Source organism: Hyla sarda, chromosome 2 (assembly GCF_029499605.1).
Source record: "Hyla sarda isolate aHylSar1 chromosome 2, aHylSar1.hap1, whole genome shotgun sequence".
Taxonomy (NCBI): Eukaryota; Metazoa; Chordata; class Amphibia; order Anura; family Hylidae; genus Hyla; species Hyla sarda.
The window spans coordinates 219,291,916-219,310,956 of NC_079190.1; the positions used below are offsets into that span (position 1 = coordinate 219,291,916).

A 19,041-nucleotide genomic window follows, 5' to 3' on the forward strand; every position below is an offset into this window, starting at 1 on the left:
ATAGAAAGGGAGCGGACTCAGGGCGTGAGATCGCAGCGGGTGTCACTTCTGACACCTGTTGCGATTTGTCTATTAATGCAGGTACTACAGAGTGTGCTCCATGTTGGGAGTAGTAGTACCTGCAGGTAAGGAAAGATCACAGCGGGTGTCACTCCTGACACCTGCTACAATTGTCCTGTATAATGCATTTACTGTAGTATGAGTATATGCCATATATACCTATTATTCATATTTCCCGCAGAGAGCTGTGATTGGCTGGAACCATCTGGCCAATCACTGCTCTCTGCGGGAAATATGAATAAGTGATGTGAAGGCAAATCTAGATCTCTGGAGATGGACTTGTAACCTTGAGATTGTTGATATTTTTCCATAATTTTGGTTTTCAGGTCTCTTCTCTTTCTGTTGTCCATGCTTAGTGTGGCACACACAGACACACAATGCAAGGACTAAGTGAACTTCTCTCCACTTTATCTGCTTTCAGATGTGATTTTTATATTGCCCACACCTGTTACTTGCCCCCGGTGAGTTTAAAGGAGCATCACATGCTTGAAACAATCTTATTTTTCCACAATTTTGAAAGGGAGCCAATAATTTTGTCCAGCCCATTTTTGGAGTTTGGTGTGACATTATGTCCAATTAGCTTTTTTGTCTCCCTTTTTTGGTTTAGTTCCAATACACACAAAGGGAATAAACATGTGTATAGCAAAACATGTGTTACTGCAATCCATTTCTGTGAGCAATACTTCCTTTTCTAGAAAAATTTCAGGTGTGCCAACATTAAGCGGGGATAGGTAAGTGAACCTGTCTGGGATGCTTAAACTGCTATTCGACAGCAGCTTAAGCATTTTGCGCTGTCGAATAGCAGTTAATGCGATGGCCCCGACATATAAAAGCATCGTATGTCGATGCTGACATTGAGATGCGATGGCCTCTGATGTCGGGGCCATCGGATGTCGGGGGTTACTGTACTTGATATGCTGTGCGTTGTGTAAAATCTTCTTTATTTCATCATCATATAGTAACAAATATAAGCCGGCGTAGGTGGGATTGGGAAAATAAAGTGCAAAAGCCGGGGCTGTGTGGGCGGGCGACAAGCTGGTTTCACGGTGAGGCCAGAGGAAGCGGAATACCCGCGAAACCAGCTTGTTGCCACCCACCCGCACAGCCTCGGCTTTTGCACTTTATTTTCCCAATCCCACCTAGGCCGGCTTATATTTGTTACTATATGATGATGAAATAAAGAAGATTTTACACAGGTGAGTGCATATATTGTGCACTGTTTGCAAACTGACTGTTGGTGGGTCCCACAGTATATCTCAATACTGTTGCAGGACCCAGCATATCGAGTATATGTACCATATAGAAATATGTAATATATATTGTAGATGTAAACTTTTACATTAGGTTACATAATATTATATATATATATATATATATATATATATATTTTTTTTTTATTATTATTATTTTTTTTTTCCAATGAAAAAAATAGAGCTACAACAATCTCCAAAAGAATACCAAACTTTATTGTACATTATAGAAAAAATCTTTAAAACATGAGGTATAACTCACAATGGCACACCAATAAAAACTTTCAGTGCGGTACAGACCATATTGATTGCAAATGCTGATATTTTAATATTGCACAATAACCTTGCAGAACTCTCGTTATGATCTGCGGACTAATTAGTGTCTCTAGGGGGGGACTAAACCTCCTGTCTGTAGTAACCTGTCCGCAGAAAAAACTGCTCTGTGTGCATGTATAATGCCAGATGTAAAATGGATTGTATGATTGAAGCCCCCTGAGGAAGGAGCGAAACAGTGACTGTAAGGGTCCGGTGGAGTGCAGGCGTTTACTTACAATGGGTGAGTGCACATGACTCTATAATAGTTTTACATCTGCTAATGCGTGCATTATACATGCACACAGAGCATTTTTTTCTGCGGACAGGTTACTACAGACAGGAGGTTTAGTCCCCCCCTAGAGACACTAATTAGTCCGCAGATCATAACGAGAGTTCTGCAAGGTTATTGTGCAATATTATAATATCAGCATTTGCAATCAATATGGTCTGTACCGCACTGAAAGTTTTTATTGGTGTGCCATTGTGAGTTATACCTCATGTTTTAAAGATTTTTTCTATAATGTACAATAAAGTTTGGTATTCTTTTGGAGATTGTTGTAGCTCTATTTTTTTCATTGGTAAAAATTTTTTACATATATACAGGGGTGTGGAAATTTTATAAAAAACTACTTGTCCACGGGACTAAAATGGAGCAAAATCTACTTGTCCCTCATGACGATCCACTTGTCCGGCCAATTTTCGCTTTTACGCTCTCGTTTTTTCCTCCTCGCCCTATAATAGCCATAACTACCTACTGTAATGACACCTTTTAATTTTTCAATAACATTCTCTGAACCAAAAAAATATATATATATATATTAAGGGAAGTGAAATTGAAATAGTAAAATATAATTTTGCAGATTTGGTGGTTTTTCTTTTCTGCGCCATTTACCTTGTGGTTGAGGTAACATGTTCGTTTTATACTTTAGGCGCCTGATTACAGCGATACCAGATTTGTATCGTTTACGTCATGTTTTACTAATTCTGGACTTTTTCTAATTTTTTTTAATTGCCATTTTTTAACCCCTGTAGCTTTATTTTTTTTCCGCATACCAGGCTGTATGAGGGCTCATTTTTTGCGCCATAATCTGTTTTTTGTGTCGGTACCATTTTGGTATTCATCTGACTTTTTAATCGCTTTTTTACTTTTTTTTATGGGATATTATAAAAATTTCAAATCTGTGGTTTGGTATTTTTTTTTTACATTTACCGTACGGGATACATAATGTTATATTTTAATAGGTTGTACAATTACGCACGAAGCGATAATGAATAGGTTTATTTTTATTATGTTTACATGTTTTTATATAGGTAAAGGGGGTGATTTGAACTTTTAACATGGAAGGGGTAAATGCAGCGGTCTTCAAACTGTGGCCCTCCAGATGTTGCAAAACTACAACTCCCAGCATGCCCGGACAGCCAACGGCTGTCCTGGCATGCTGGGAATTGTAGTTTTGTAACATCTGGAGGGGCACAGTTTGAAGACCACTGGGTTAATGTGTGTCTTTCAAACTTTTATTAAAACTTTTATTTATTATGATTTTTTTTTAACACTTTATTACACTTATAGGAGTAATCATTAGATTCCTCAGACAGATGAATAGAGATCTATTGAACTCTATTAATCTGTGTGCTCTGTGATCCATTGATAGAGCCTGGTCCAGCCAGGATCTATCAATGACAGAGCTGGGACTGGAGGAAGCAGAGGTAAGTCCTCCGGCTACCTCCATAGTGGATCGCCCCCCTGCAATCGCGCTGCGGGGGGGCGATCGACCCCACTAGCCCACCAGGGAGCGTTCACATGTCCCTTTAGACGCCGCTGTCAGCTTTGACAGCGGCGATCTAAAGGGTTAATAGCCAGCTGCGGCGATCGCCGCATGCTGGCTATTAGCGGCGGCCCCCGGCTACTGAGAACAGCCGGGGGCTGCAGAGTATGGAGCGGGCAGGAATCCGGAGCCCGCTCCATACATACTGCAGAGCGCCGCATACAGTCTCCCCGTGCAGACGTGCGGGGAGCGAAGGCAAAGGACGCAGGTCTGCACGGGGAGAAATAAGCCACGCCCCCTTCATCTCCCCCCGCACGTCTGCAGAGCAGGGGAGAGAAGACAAATACACAGCTTCTCATCTCCCCTGCTCTGCTACACAGGCTGCAGAGTATGGAGCGGCAGGAGTCAGGTGCCCGCTCCATACAGACTGCAGATCGCCACGGCACTTGTCGTCAGGTCCGGCCCTGCTTGCCCGAAGCCGGGCTAAGGGCTGGACAAATTCACCTGCCCGGCGCCCAAAACTGCTAGTCCGGGGCGTCGGGCGATAGAAATTCCACATCCCTGTATATAGAGCCCTCCCAATAATAGGAGGTAATTAATATGCCCAGACCCGCTATGAAGCGAATACACAGCATTAAATGTACTAAAGGTCTGGTGGGACCTGGTGCTATATTATATTATATTATACACATATATATATATATATATATATATATACACACACATACATATACACACTAATATACATATATATGATATATATATACATACATACATATATATATATATATATATATATATATATATACACATATATATATATATATATATATACATATAGGAGAAGGAGGGAGATATGGATAGTGCTATATATATATCATATATATGTATATTTTTTTCCCCCTCATGTAAATGTAACTATCACATTAGATCATATATACATATACATTCAGTGGGGATCAAAAGTTTGGGCACCCCAGGTAAAAAATTGTATTAATGTGCATAAAGAAGCCAAGGAAAGATGGAAAAATCTCCAAAAGGCATCAAATTACAGATTAGACATTCTTATAATATGTCAACAAAAGTTATATTTCCATCATTTACACTTTCAAAATAACAGAAAACAAAAAAATGGCATCTGCAAAAGTTTGGGCACCCTGCAGAATTTATAGCATTTTTAAGCATTTTTAATTTTAAGCTGAGACCTGCCAGTGTCATGGATTGTTCTCAATCATCATCTGGGAAGGCCAGGTGATTTCAATCTCAAAGGTTTTAAATGCCCAGACTCATCTGACCTTGCCCCAACAATCAGCACCATGGGTTCTTCTAAGCAGTTGTCTAGAAATCTGAAACTGAAAATAGTTTACGCTCACAAAGCTGGAGAAGGCTATAAGAAGATAGCAAAACGTTTTCAGATGTCAATATCCTCTGTTCGGACTGTAATTAAGAAATGGCAGTCATCAGGAACAGTGTAAGTTAAAGCAAGATCTGGAAGACCAAGAAAAATATCAGACAGAACAGCTCGCAGGATTGTGAGAAAAACAATTCAAAACCCACGTTTGACTGCACAGTTCCTCCAGAAAGATCTGGCAAACACTGGAGTTATGGTACACTATTCCACTATAAAGAGATACTTGTACAAATATGGTCTTCATGGAAGAGTCATCAGATGAAAACCTCTTCTACGCCCTCACCCAAAAATCTGCGTTGAACTTTGCAAATGAACATATAGACAAGCCTGATGCATTTTGGAAACCAGGTCTGTGGACCGATGAGGTTAAAATTTAACTTTTTGGCCAGAATGAGCAAAGGTACGTTTGGAGAAGATGGGGAACAGAAATTAATGAAAAGAACCTCTTTCCAACTGTTAAGCATGGGGGTGGGTCAATCATGCTTTGGGGTTGTATTGCAGTCAGTGGCACAGGGAACATCTCACGAGTAGAAGGAAAAATGGATTCAATAAAATTTCAGCAAATTTTGGATGCTAACTTGATGCCATCTGTGAAAAAGCTGAAGTTAAAGAGAGGATGGCTTCTACAAATGGATAATGATCCTAAACACACCTCGAAATCCACGGGGGATTACATCAAGAGGCGTAAACTGAAGGTTTTGCCATGGCCTTCACAATCTCCTGACCGCAACATAATTGAAAATCTATGGATAGACCTTAAAAGAGCAGTGCGTGACAGAGAACAGAAGAACTGGAAGACTTTTGTAAGGAAGAATGGGCAAAGATACCTCAAACAAGAATTGAAAGACTCTTGGCTGGCTACAAAAAGCGTTTACAAGCTGTGATACTTGCCAAAGGGGACAGTACAAGATATTAACTCTGCAGGGTGCCCAAACTTTTGCAGACGCCATTTTTTGTTTTCTGTTATTTTGAAAATGATGGAAATAAACTCTAACTTTTGTTGACATATTATAAGAATGTCTAATTTGTATTTTGATGCCTTTTGGAGATTTTTCCATCTTTCCTTGGCTTCTTTATGCACATTAATACAAATTTTTACCTGGGGTGCCCAAACTTTTTATCCCCACTGTGTGTGTATATATATATTTTATATATATATATATATATATATATATATATATATATATATATATATATAACATTTTCCCGCTCACACAGCAGAGAGATGAATGAAGAACAGGAAATAGGAGGGAGAGACCTTAACTGAATAATGAAACCACAGCCAATTAAGGTCAAACCATTTGACCTACATTCCTTTGATGTTCTATTACATATTTGACCTTAATTGGCTGTGGTCTCATTCAATTAACCTTAATTTGCTCCAATTAGAGCAGCTACTGTATATTTCAAAACTTTCTTTCTTCCATTCATACGGTCCCAGTGACTCCCTACCATCTCCGCTGCAACCACTGTGATTGCAAGTGGGGACAACTGAAATTCAAGAATTACAACTCTCATCATCCCCTACATAAAAATGTAAAGATTTTTCACATATATAAAAAGGTAATCTCACATCCCACATTCCCTTCTACACCTTACTGCAACGAAAGTCCTTTCCATCCCACTGAAATTATAGCTCCGATCCATTACTTGGAATTACAAGAAGAGTTTTGCAGTAATTTGTCGTTTAAAACCAGCTCATACTGTATAATTACAATTACATCATCCTTCACAATTACATTAAATACATACATACTTTATTGTCCCGGCCATCTGCCCCCGCAAATTACAATTTGAAGCATCTTTGATTTCTTTGATAGAAGACCTTTGTAAATTTATGGATTTTTGGTGAACTAGGGAAACTCAGCCTTTTTTTGCCTATTGTATTATACATATTACTGATGTCCCTGTCCTCGGCTTGTCTCTTACCCCTGCCATTATTAATGGCAGCACATCTAAATGCAAAAAACATTTTTAATAAAGGGTGCTAAAAAATGTAAATTGAAAAAAAATAATAATAATATGATTAAGAACTAAAACTAGAAAGAAAAATTATTAAATACACTTCTCATTCATATTTAATATTGAGCGCTGAATTTTCTGGTCCCTGCCCGCTCCCGAAAATGTTACATTTTTGAAAACATTTTTTTTACTGTTAATTTTTAAACAGGAATCAATTTATGTGGGTGGGCAGGGACCTAAAAATGTAGCAGACAATAATAAAAATGTAGAAAGGGGCCATTTAAATGTAAAAATATTTTTTTTTGTATTTTAATATTGTGTTTAATAAAGTGTGTGTGTGTTTCACTTTTTTTCTCTCTATTTTTTAGGTAATACTATAACTCCCAGCATGAAACAGACTGTTTCATGATGGGAGCTGTAATACCTGTACTAATAGACAGATTGCCCCGGGTGTCACTCCTGACACCCAATGCGATTGTCCTATCTAGAGATGAGCGAACTTACAGTAAATTCGATTCGTCACAAACCTCTTGGCTCGGCAGTTGATGATTTATCCTGCATAAATTAGTTCAGCTTTCAGGTGCTCCGGTGGGCTGGAAAAGGTGGATACAGTCCTAGGAAAGAGTCTCCTAGGACTGTATCCACCTTTTCCAGCCCACGTTAGCACCTGAAAGCAGAACTAATTCATGCAGGATAAGTCATCAACTGCCGAGCCGAGAAGTTCGTGATGAATCGAATTTACTGTAAGTTCGCTCATCTCTAGCTAGTCCCATCTATTGTAGAGATGGAGAGGCTTTCTCCTGCACTCACATCACTGCACTATACTCAAGCCGGCCAGTGATGTGAATAGAATTCACATCACTTATTTATATTTTCCGCAGAGAGCTGTGATTGGCCAGATGGTTCCAGCCAATCACAGCTCTCTGTGGGAAATATGAATAATAGGTATATATATGGCATATACTATAGTGGGACCAGAGAAGAGCGGCCACCCACCCGCATATATACAATATACAGGACGATGATCTTTCCTTACCTGCAAGTACTACTACTCCCAACATGGAGCACACTCTGTAGTACCTGCATTAATAGACAGATCGCAACAGGTGTCAGAAGTGACACCCGCTGCGATTTCACGCCCCGAGTCCTCTCCCTTTCTATAACGCGTGGCCCCCTGTCATAGCGGGTTGGGCACCGATTGCGATGCAGCGCGCTATTAACCCTTTAGATGCAGCGTTCAAAGTTGATTGCCACGTCTAAAGTGAAACTAAACTGCTGCCCGTTACGTCAGGGGGCTGTTTGCGATCGTAGTGCCAAAATCGAGGCGTCCCGAACAGCTGTAGGTGACCTCCTGCACACGCTGCTCCATTCTGGGAGCTGTAGTACCTGCATTAATAGACAAGAAGTGACACCCGCTGCTATCTGTCTATTAATGCAGGTACTACATTCTCCCAGCATGGAGCAGAGTGTGCTCTATGTTGGGAGTATTAGTACCTGCATTTAAGGACAGATCACAGCAGGTGTCACTCCTGACGCCCGCTGCGATAGTCCTATCTATTGTAGAGATGAGAGCGCAGGAGAAAGCCGCTAGCATTTATACATTATACAGGTCGATCTCAGCGGGTGTCACTAATGAAGAAATTCGTTATTTCAAATCGAGATGAAGTTCGGATTCGGTCCAAATCGAATTTTTCATGAAATTCGGAACGAATTCGACTTCGTCCGATTCGCTCATCTCTAGTGGGAATTAACACATTCCTATATACTGTATGTAAAGGATTTAGGACATTTCAACCAACATGATGTATTAGTCATCTTACCTCACATGACTAAGCTGCAACATCTTTAATAGTAAATGGATTGCCTTTAATCTCTGGTGGCCAGTTTGCTTGCACGCCACATCAACCTGCCATTCCCATATACTGGACAGAGGAACATGAAGGATAACTCTTTGGTCAGATAACATCTGTTTTAAAATTTCAAAACCTAAAAGACCATATAAAAAAAAAAAAAAAAAAGGCAGATTTATCCAACATGTAGTCCACAAACACCAAATAAAGTTAAAACTTAAACAAATGACTACGGCTATGGAGCAGCATATGCAAAGCAGTTAAAAAGCCTTGATGTAAAGGTTAATGTAAAAATCCATAGTGTTATGTCAAAGCATAAGGAGATTTTTTAATCCTTACCGTAAAATCTCTCTTTCTCGAAGGATCCATTGGGGGACACAGACCATGGGTGTATGCTGCTGTCTCTAGGAGGTATGACACTATGGCAACAAAAAAGCCAGCAGGATATACCCGCCTCCAGACACTGAGCTAATCAGTTTTCGTACCAGAGCAATAGGAGAGGACCGGCAGGTCAAGAAAAAAACACACAAACTGTCCGAGAACCAGAAGAAAAAGTATAAAACTGAACACACCCTCGGACAGAGAACCAAAGAGAAACCCAAAAGGGCGGGAGCTGTGTCCCCCAATGGATCCTTTGAGAAAGAGATTTTACGGTTAGGATTAAAAAATCTCCTTTTCTCCATTGGGGGACACAGACCATGGGACGTACCAAAGCCGTCCCTTGGGTGGGCAGATAATCAGTCAGGCAGACGGCTGTTCCACTGCCGCCTACAGCACTTTACGGCCCAGACTAGCATCAGCCGATGCGAAGGTATGAACCTGGTAGAACCTCGAGAAAGTGTGCAAAGACGACCAAGTAGCCGCCTTGCAAATGAGCGTGGCCGAGGCTTTGATCTGGAGAGCCCAGGATGCCCCAACAGAACGGGTAGAATGAACCACAACCCTTAAGGGAGGACTCCTCCCCTACAGCGATAGGCTTCTGAAATGGCAGACCGGATCCACCGAGAAATGGTGGCCTTGGAAGCAGGTTGTCCCTTACGATGACCTTCTGTAAGGACGAAAAAGGAATCACACTGACGAAACGAAGAAGTGATAGAGAGATAGGACCTAACAGCCCGAACCACATCCAGCTTGTGGAGTAAACGCTCCTTAGGATGAGAAGGTGCGGGACAAAAGGACGGAAGGACAATGTCCTCATTGAGATGAAAGGACGAAACAACCTTAGGCAAAAAGGAAGGATCTGGCCGGAAGACAACCATGTCCTGGTGAGTCACCAGAAACGGAGAACGGCAGGAGAGAGCTGCCAATTCAGACACTCTCTGAATGGAGGGGATAACAACAAGAAACGCCACTTTCCAAGAAAGGAGGCGCAGGGACACCTCCCTAAGGCGTTCAAAGGGTTCACCTTGGAGGACACCCAGAACCAGATTCCAGTCTCAAGGGGGAGAAGGTGACCGATAAGGAGGGGCAGCATGCGCCACTCCTTCAATGAAGGTCCGGACATGAGAATTAGAAGCCAGAGGACACTGGAAAAGAATAGAAAGGGCCGAAACCTGATCCTTAAGGGAACTGAGAGACAACCCCAGTTCCAATCCCGACTGCAAGAAGGAGAGAAGACGGGGGACAGAAAAAGTAACAGGAGACAAGACCTGAGCTTCACACCAACGAAAATAAGACCGCCAGGAGGGCTTACGAGCCCTGAGCATGGTGCGAATGACTTGGGAAGAGAAATGCGGGCTCTCAAAACCGGGGTCTCAACCGCCACGCCGTCCAATGCAGCGACTGTAAATTGGGGTGGCAAAGAGGACCCTGAGAGAGCAGGTCCGGACGAAGTGCAGGGGGGCGTCGTCCAGGAGCCTGACCACGTCGGCGTACCACGACCTTCGGGGCCAATCTGGAGCTACCAGTATGGCGGGAACGTCCTCTGCTTTGAGCTTCCTCAGAACCCTGGGAAGGAGCGGAAGGGGAGGGAACAGATAGGGCAGGGAAAACCCCGCCCAAGGAATCACTAGGGCGTCCATGGCTAGAGCCTGGGGGTCCCTGGACTTTAACACAAATGGAAGGATCTTCCGATTGTGCCGAGACGCGAAGAGGTCCACGTCTGGAATGCCCCAGAGGTCGCAGATCTGCGCGAAGACCTCTGGATGTAGGGACCACTCGCCAGGGTCGGCTGAGGACTGGCTGAGGAAGTCCGCTTCCCAGTTGAGCAAACTCGGAATGTGAATCGCTGAAATGGCTGGAATCTTGTTTTACGCCCAGATGAGAATCTTTGTCACCACGGCCATGGCTGCCGAGCTGCGAGTGTTGCCTTGCCGATTTATGTACGCTACGGCCGTGGCGTTGTCCGACTGGACGCAGACAGGGCGGGACTGAAGCAGGGACTCCCAATGAAGAAGACCAGAGGCCTTGAACCGTCCAGTCCCTGCACACACCGACCCAGCCCGACAGACTGGCATCCGTTGTAACTACCTGCCAGTGGAGGGGAAGAAATGATCGCCCCTGAAGAAGAAGGGGGGAGTGGAGCCACCAGAGCAGAGACTGACGGATCCGATGAGGGAGAGCAATCTTGCGATCGAGAGACCGAGGAGATCTGTCCCATCGAGAGAGAATCACCAGTTGAAGGGGGCGGTAATTAAACTGGGCAAAGGGTATGGCCTCCATGGCCGCTACCATCCGACCCAAGACTTCCATGCAAATGCGGATGGAAACTGGGACCTGGGCCCGAAGGGAGCGGACTCCTGACAAGAGAGTCAGACGCTTGTCCGACAGAAGGCAAATCCGGGCAGAGGCCGTGTTGAATTGACGTCCCAAGAAGATCAGAGACTGGGTGGGAGAGAGGACAGACTTGTCCCGGTTGACCATCCACCTGAAGCGATCCAGGGTCTGGAGAGTGAGATCCACATTCTCCAGAGTCTGGACTCTGGTGGGAGCCTTGATGAGAAGGTTGTCCAGGTAAGGGATCACTGAGACTCCTCTCGACTGCAACAGGGCTATCACTGGCGCAAGGATCTTGGTAAAGACCCGAGGAGCAGTGGCCAAACCAAAGGGGAGGGCTACGAATTGAAAATGCCCCTCCGGAACCACAAAGCGGAGGTACCGTTGATGGCTGGGAAATATTGGAACATGGAGGTAGGCATCTTTGATGTCCACCGAAGAAAGAAACTCCCTTGTTCCATGGATGCCACCACTGAACAGAGAGATTCCATTCGGAAGTGGCGGATGAGAAGATGACGGTTGAGACGCTTGAGGTCCAGGATTGGACGCACAGAACCGCCCTTCTTGGGGACCACAAAAAGATTGGAATAGAAACCCCGAAAACGTTCCCCTGGAGGAATGGGGACAATAACTCCCTGGAGAAGCAGGGACTGGAGAGCCTCCCGAAACTGCTTCGCCAGAGAAGGTGACTGGGGGACCCGGGACTGAAAAAAACGATCCCTCGGGAGGGTGGCAAATTCGATTCGGTATCCGTTGGACACCACGTCCCTGACCCAAGAGTCCTTAATGTGTGTGGTCCAGATGTCTCGAAAAAGTAAGAGACGATCTCCCACCTGAGAAAAATCTGCGGGTGGGGGCTTCACTTCATGCAGAAGTGGGTTTGTGGTTGTCCGGTTTGGCTGCAAAACGTCCGGAACGCTTGGTGTCCGACTTACAAGACAGGCGCATCCGGAACGAGGGAACCTTCTTGTCCCGTGAAGGCGCCTGCCCAGACCCCTTATTGGGGCCAAAAGTCCGAAAGGACCGGAAGGAAGAGGACTTCCTCTGGGAAGTAGAGCGAGCCTTATTTTGAGGCAACAAGGAACTCTTACCCCCCGTCGCCTCAGAGATAATCTCGTCAAGGCGCTTTCCAAAAAGACGGGCACCAGTAAAAGGAAGCTCGGCGAGAGACCTTTTGGAGGCGGCATCCGCATGCCAAGCCTTAAGCCACATGGAACGGCGGAGGGCTGCTAGGTGACCCACAGCAAAGGCAGCAAACGGGCTGACTGCATGGAAGCTGTGCACAGAAGTCCCCAGCTTTAGAGCATTGGAGGACCAATGCAGACAGATCCTCTGGGGGGGATCCCGCCAGGATACCCTGACGGAGTTTTGAGCACCACACAGATAGGGCCTTGGACAGCCATGCCGAGGCGAAGGTGGGAAGCAGAGAAGAGCCTGCTGCTTCAGAGGCAAACTTCGCTAAGGACTCCACCTTCTTGTCCATTGAATCCTTGTAGGCAGCCGTATCTGCTAGCAGCAGTGTAGTAGCCTTAGAGAGGCGGGAAATTGGAGGATCGACAGAGGGAGGGGAAACCACCTTAGAGACAAGGTCCTTGGCGAATGGGAAACGCACTTGAACCTTCTTCATTCCCGGGAACCTCTTGTCTGGATGTTTCCATGCAGATTCCAGAAGGGTGTCAAATTCAGCGTGAGAGCTGAACCTTTGAGGTGCTGGTTTAGCACGATGAAAGGATACTTCAGGAGTCACGTACGAAGATCCTGGGTCCTCTAAGTGAAAGGTGTCTCTTATGGCCGCAACCAATGAGTTCACCGATTTAACTGTATCCGAGCGGTCCTCTGAGTCAGATGCCGATTCGGAAGCCTCATCCGCCAGTTCACCAGGAGAATGTGAACGAGTGGAGGCAGCCCTGGAGGGGGGCGACCCTGACCGAGTACGCGGCTCTGGCGAGGCAGAGCGGCGACTCCAGGAACGTCCTCTGGAGGAGCGACGTTTGACACCAGACGGGGGGTGGGGGGGGGTGGATGGGCGGGCCCCACGAGGGGAGCACCCACGTCTACCTGAGGACTCAATGGAAAAGTGAGAAGAGGCACCCCTAGTACGCTTGTGAGAGCGTGAAGTACATGGAGAAGAGGAGCGGGGCCCTTTAGAGGGCCGGCGCAGGGCAGACCTCTTCAAGGCAGACACCACGTCACGGGAGACCTCAGCCACCGAACGGGAGACTTGAGTCAAGTCAGCCATATACTGGGACAGGGAAGAAACCCAGGCTGGAGGGGCGGCTGAATCCACCGGAACTGAATGAGCATCCGGGGGTACCAAGGGGTCTGGGGCAGCAGTGGAGCAGGCAGAGCAAGTGGGTTCAGCAGAACCAGGCATTTTGGAATTACAGCTCTTACAGACAAAATAGGAAACTAACACTCCAGTTGTCTGTTTAGAGGGAGGAACAGCTCTGGGTACGGATATAATGAAAAAAGAACTCTCTCACCCAAGTCTGTGTCCCCTGTGGCAGCTGCTGTGAGGAGAACTCCGCTCTATGTAGATAGAGAGGGAGAAACAGCCCAGCCAATAGCCAGAGAGGGGCGTGCCTGGAGCAGGGGCACTGTCTAATTGGTCCCTGCAACCTAAAATCGCACGCACGGCGCTGATTGGAGGACCATTCGCGCCTCCAGTAAGCTCCGGCGGCCCTGTGGGCGGACCTATAGCGCCCCGGCCGCCGAAATGCCGATGAAGAAAAATAGTAATGGCGCCCGCTGCTTGCCCCCTCCTTCAGACACTAAGCTAAAACTGATTAGCTCAGTGCCTGGATGAGCCTGCTGGGATGAGCCGACTTTTTTGTTTCCATAGTGTCATACCTCCTAGAGACAGCAGCATACACCCATGGTCTGTGTCCCCCAACGGAGCCGATAGAGAAAAACCCTTTCTAAAACAGCACCATACGTACACAACCTGTGTATTGTATTGTTTGTAGCACACTTTTTGCTGTCAGAGTACTAACATATTTTAATGTAATCTTAAGAGCCATAATACTTAGTGTGATATGCCTGAGCAGTTTGCTCTTACTATCAATTATCATTTTTTCTGGTCTGTGATGTTAGGGGATAAGTGGCTGATAAGGGAAGGTCTGATTGCTAGAAGCCACCCTCCACTGTGTATTCTTCAGATTGCTGGGTACAGCTCCCAGTGTTCAGACCACCATGATCACACACACATTTGCTATTCTGTTGATAGAAGAGGCGAGTCTGAGGTGGTAAATCTCCTTTAAGGGTAGGGTCACACACAACATATAAACAGTGTATGTCATGCTGCGCAGCCGGAAATATGCTGTGTATTTTTCTTTCAGCTGTGTGTTCAGTAATGTTTGGAGGCGGAGCCGAGTGTCACAGTATTGTCAGCCCGCCTCTAAATCGCACTGAACACACAGGGCTGCCACTGGGCAGCTGTGTGTGTAAAATAACAGAAGAAAATTTATTTCCCACTGCGCAGCAGATTTTAAATACACTGGGTATACACTGTGTGACTCTCCCCTATAATAGGCTATGAGATAAAGGGATTGTATAATAAGTGAAAATCCACTGGTTGTCTATGGACAAGTAAACAAAAAATTTTTAACAAAATTTCTTACAAAATAAAAACCTTTTAAGGCTGCATTAACATCACGATTCGGGGATACGGCAGCTCCATCCCATTCAATTTAATTTAATGAGCCAGATGGAGTCAGCTGACTCAGGTTGGCTCTTTTTTTTCGGACAAAAAAAAATAAAAAATGTATACGGTCCAAAAACGAGTCGGTCACAGGTCCCCAGATCGGATGTGTATGCAGCCTAAGTCCACTGTAATTATAAGATACATTGATATGGCAGGTGTTATGAGTAAAGCTGGATCAGCAGCATGTGATTTGTCTTATTCATACTCCATTAGTCAACACAGGGAAACAATCTAGTGAGAGACAGATAACTTAAACAAAATGTAAAAAAGCTGGAATACAAGTAAATATGAATTATGCTAACCTGTCTGAAATCGCCCTCTATGTCCAGCCGCCACTGTAAACTTGTATCCCCATTCTGTGCAACTCATGTCAGATGTAAAGCGATAGAACAAGGTATCTCCTAAAATAAAAAAATTAAATGTAAGGAATTGTTCTTTTATATCACAACTCATAATCTGTGATAGGCGTGCAGACACCGCAACTCCTATTTTAGGTCCCAATTTGGTACCACCTACAATGCAGAGTATCACAGCTCTGTAACCAAGTATGGATTGGGCCCCAGATGTGCCAGGGTAGCAGTCGGGTAGTAGCATAGCCTATATGTTGCTGTCAACAAGGACGCTAAATTGTTAAAAAGGTTGTTAGCTGCTGCAACAGCTGGAAGCCACCAAGTATGTAGCGATCTCATAAATGTACAATGTTGAACATTAAGGGGTTAATGTTGCTCATAGAGAGAAACCCAGAAACCTTGTCTAGTAGTAGTTACACAGCTTGATGAGTCTGCTTTACATATACTTACCAGGAAGTTCAAAGTCTGTCCACTTTTTAGGCGGTCCACTAAACCTGTGCAGATCTTGTTTGAAATCCGAGGAGCTTGAAATGACCAGCTCATCACAACCTTCTTCTGTGTTACACAATGGGTCAAATTTAATGGAGAGATAAATTGCACCCGGGATGTGAACTTTGTCCTGACAAAAAATAATTAACAAAATAATATTTCCTGTATTTCTAAATTGGAAGTGTAGCTACAAACCAAAATAACAATTCTACAAACATTTCCTGATTTGGGGGGGGGGGTTACTGAAAACAATAAATACAAGCTTAGGACTGACAGAGATAGAGCACTGTACTCCACTATCTTCATCAGCAGTGTACTTTCCCAACCATCCCTTTATTCAAATAGGGATCCCCATTCTTGTGATCAGTGGATGTACTAGCGGTAGAAACTCGCATAGATCACACATATACCCTATCTTGTCACATGTGTCGTTGGAAAGTCCCTTTTAAAAAAAATATATATATGTGTGTGTGTGTATTTACCATTGTTACTCTGTGTTTTGATAAAGTGAACTAAACGTGAACATGTGATGCTTCTATCGTCAAAATTGGTTTATATTACCGTACTTATCGGCATATAACATGCACTTTTAAAGTAAGAGGCCTGCCTGCGTGTTATACGCCTATAAATCTTCTGGTCACTGATTTAAAGTGGCCACAGCAGCAGCTGCTTGTTAAGTATTAGCAGCACTGCCGCGGCCCCTTTAAATCAGTGGCCAGCGGCGTCTCCTTCCTGCTCTGCTTGCAATTTTTCTTCCCCCCCCCCCATCATTCCCGCTTTTCCCTGCTTGTCATAGTTATTTTTTTTTCCCCTTACCTGGCTCCGTTTCGGCAGGCGGCGGGTCTTGCGGGCTGTGCGGTAAGTGTAGCAGATGAGTGACGTCCTCTCCCTGCTCCTCTGCGCGGCATCAGGGATGTCACTTTTCATTTCCTGTAGTCGCCGAACTCTGACTAGCGGCGGTTACAGGAAATGAAAAGTGACGTCACTGATGCCGCACAGAGAAGCCGGGAGAGGGTGTCATTCATCTGCTTCACTGTCCACAGCCCGCAAGACAGTCGAAGCGCAGCCAGGTAAGGAAAAAAAATATATATGAAAAGCAGGGAAAAAGGGGGAATGATGAGGGAGGGGACGTCTTGAACCTGCGGACCTCCAGATGTTGCAAAACTACAACTCCCAGCATGGGAGTTGTAGTTTTGCAATATCTGGAGGTCCGCAGGTTCAAGACCACTGGGCCATAGGAGGAACATGATGGGGAGATGATGAGACAGGGTGGGGGGGGGGATGATGAGACAGGGTGGGGGGGATGATGAGACAGTGGGAAATTTTGAGGGAGGGGGAAATTATGGGGGGCATGATGAGACAGGTGTGCGAGGATGATGAGACAGGGTGGGGTGGTGATGAGGGGGGAATGATGGGGGGCATGATGAGACAGGGTGGGGGGATGATGAGGGGAGAATGATGGGGGACGAATGATGGAGACATGATGAGACCGGGTGGGGAATGATGAGACAGGGGGAAATTATGATGTGGGACGTGATGAGACAGGGTGGTGGATGAGGAGACAGGGGGAAATGATGAGGGGGACATGATGAGACAGGGTGGGGGATGATGAGACCGGGTGGGGGATGATGAGACAGGGGGAAATGATGAGGGGGGGATGATGGGGGGCATGATGAGACAGTGGGGGGAGGCACCAAATGCTTAATGTCTGTATGGCTAGGGGTGGTCTCGACAGGGGGAAATGATGAGACATGGGGGGATGATGAGACATGGGAGGTGGCGATAAGAGTGGTAAATGTGGCACAGGGACTGATAAAAGGGAAGGAATCATGTGGCACTGGAGGGGACGGGACCAAACTGAGGTGCAGAAGTAAATGAAGTTGGGGGGATGATGTGGCATTTAGTCCAAGTCATTTATTTTACATTTTAATTTTTTTACTTAAATTTCCCTGTTAAAATGGGGGTGCGTGTTATACGCCAGTGCATGTTATACGCCCATAAATACAGTAATAAATCTTCTTTGCACACATGGACAAAAGTTGGAGAACGGTATAAATTATTTAGCATTAGAAAAACACATAGATGGGAACCTATCCTAATGCAGAAAAGCAAGGTAAAATGACATACAATTACACTAGTGTAAACTCTGTACACAAAATTTTATATAAAGGAATCTGAAAAGTTATTTTTTTTAATTACTGCAGGAGAGGCTTCTTTCTGGTCACCCTGCCACGCAGCCACTATGACATTGGGTTCTTGGTCACCTCTCTTAACAAGGACCCCACTTTTCCAATTACTTAGTTTGGTAGGGTGGCCAGCTCTAGGAAGATTCCTTTTTTTTTTTTCTTCCAAACCTCTTTCCTTTAAGAATTATGGAGGCTACTGTGCTCTTGGAAGTTTAATATTTTTGTACTCTTCTCCAGATGTGTGCCTCCACACAATCCTGTCTGAGCTCTTCAAGCTGTTTTTTCCGCCTCATGTCTTGGTTTTTGCTCAGATATACATTGTCAGGTGTAGGACCTTGTATAGATAGATTTGTGTCTTCCCAAATCTTGTCCAGTCAACAAAATTTACCACAGGTGACTCCAATCAAGCTATAGAAACATCTCAGAGATGATCAAGAGAAATGGGAGCTACAATATTTAAGTGTCATAGCATAAGGTCTGAATGTGAAAGTTTAGTTTTTCCCTTTTAATACATGTGCAAACATTTTTAACACTCTGGTTTCACTCAGTATTGAGTGCAGAATAAATGGGGATATATGTACATATACATTTTGTGTACACAGTTTCTCTTCTTCTAAAAAGAGAAGAAAACATTGATCAGTTTTGTACCTCAAAAATAGTATTATTGTTGTAAGGGTGCTTGGATTCTCGGACTTGCGCTGCAGTTCCAGGCTCTTCCATGAACTGACAAGCTGTAAGTGCTACGGTGCCAAGCATACTTTCACTGCAGCCGCCTAGCACCTTCCGTAAGATCTAGAGGAAAATGAAATCATACTTTGAAGAAATACAATTTTCGAATTATACAGGCTAACCAGACTATTTATCAGACAGCTACTGTTACTTTACACTATTGGAGATGTTACAGTGGTGTTATTACACAGAACAGTTTTTCGAAATTTAAGTAGGTTTCTGGTTGTATTTATAGAACTGAAAGGCTTGCAATTT

General features: G+C 44.6%; 1 protein-coding gene across 2 annotated transcripts in view; it reads right to left on the bottom strand.

Annotated features, from left to right (window-relative positions):
* ZZEF1 (zinc finger ZZ-type and EF-hand domain containing 1) overlaps window positions 1–19,041 on the bottom strand; it is a 192,308-nt gene that overhangs the window by 11,682 nt on the left and 161,585 nt on the right. For both annotated transcript variants that reach the window (XM_056556404.1, XM_056556405.1), the window contains exons 49-52: window positions 18,706–18,849; window positions 15,833–16,001; window positions 15,335–15,433; window positions 8,585–8,750 (exon numbers count right to left, since the gene is read on the bottom strand). In XM_056556404.1, coding sequence (XP_056412379.1) covers window positions 8,585–8,750; window positions 15,335–15,433; window positions 15,833–16,001; window positions 18,706–18,849 — 578 coding nt within the window. The remainder of the gene's footprint in view (window positions 1–8,584; window positions 8,751–15,334; window positions 15,434–15,832; window positions 16,002–18,705; window positions 18,850–19,041) is intronic.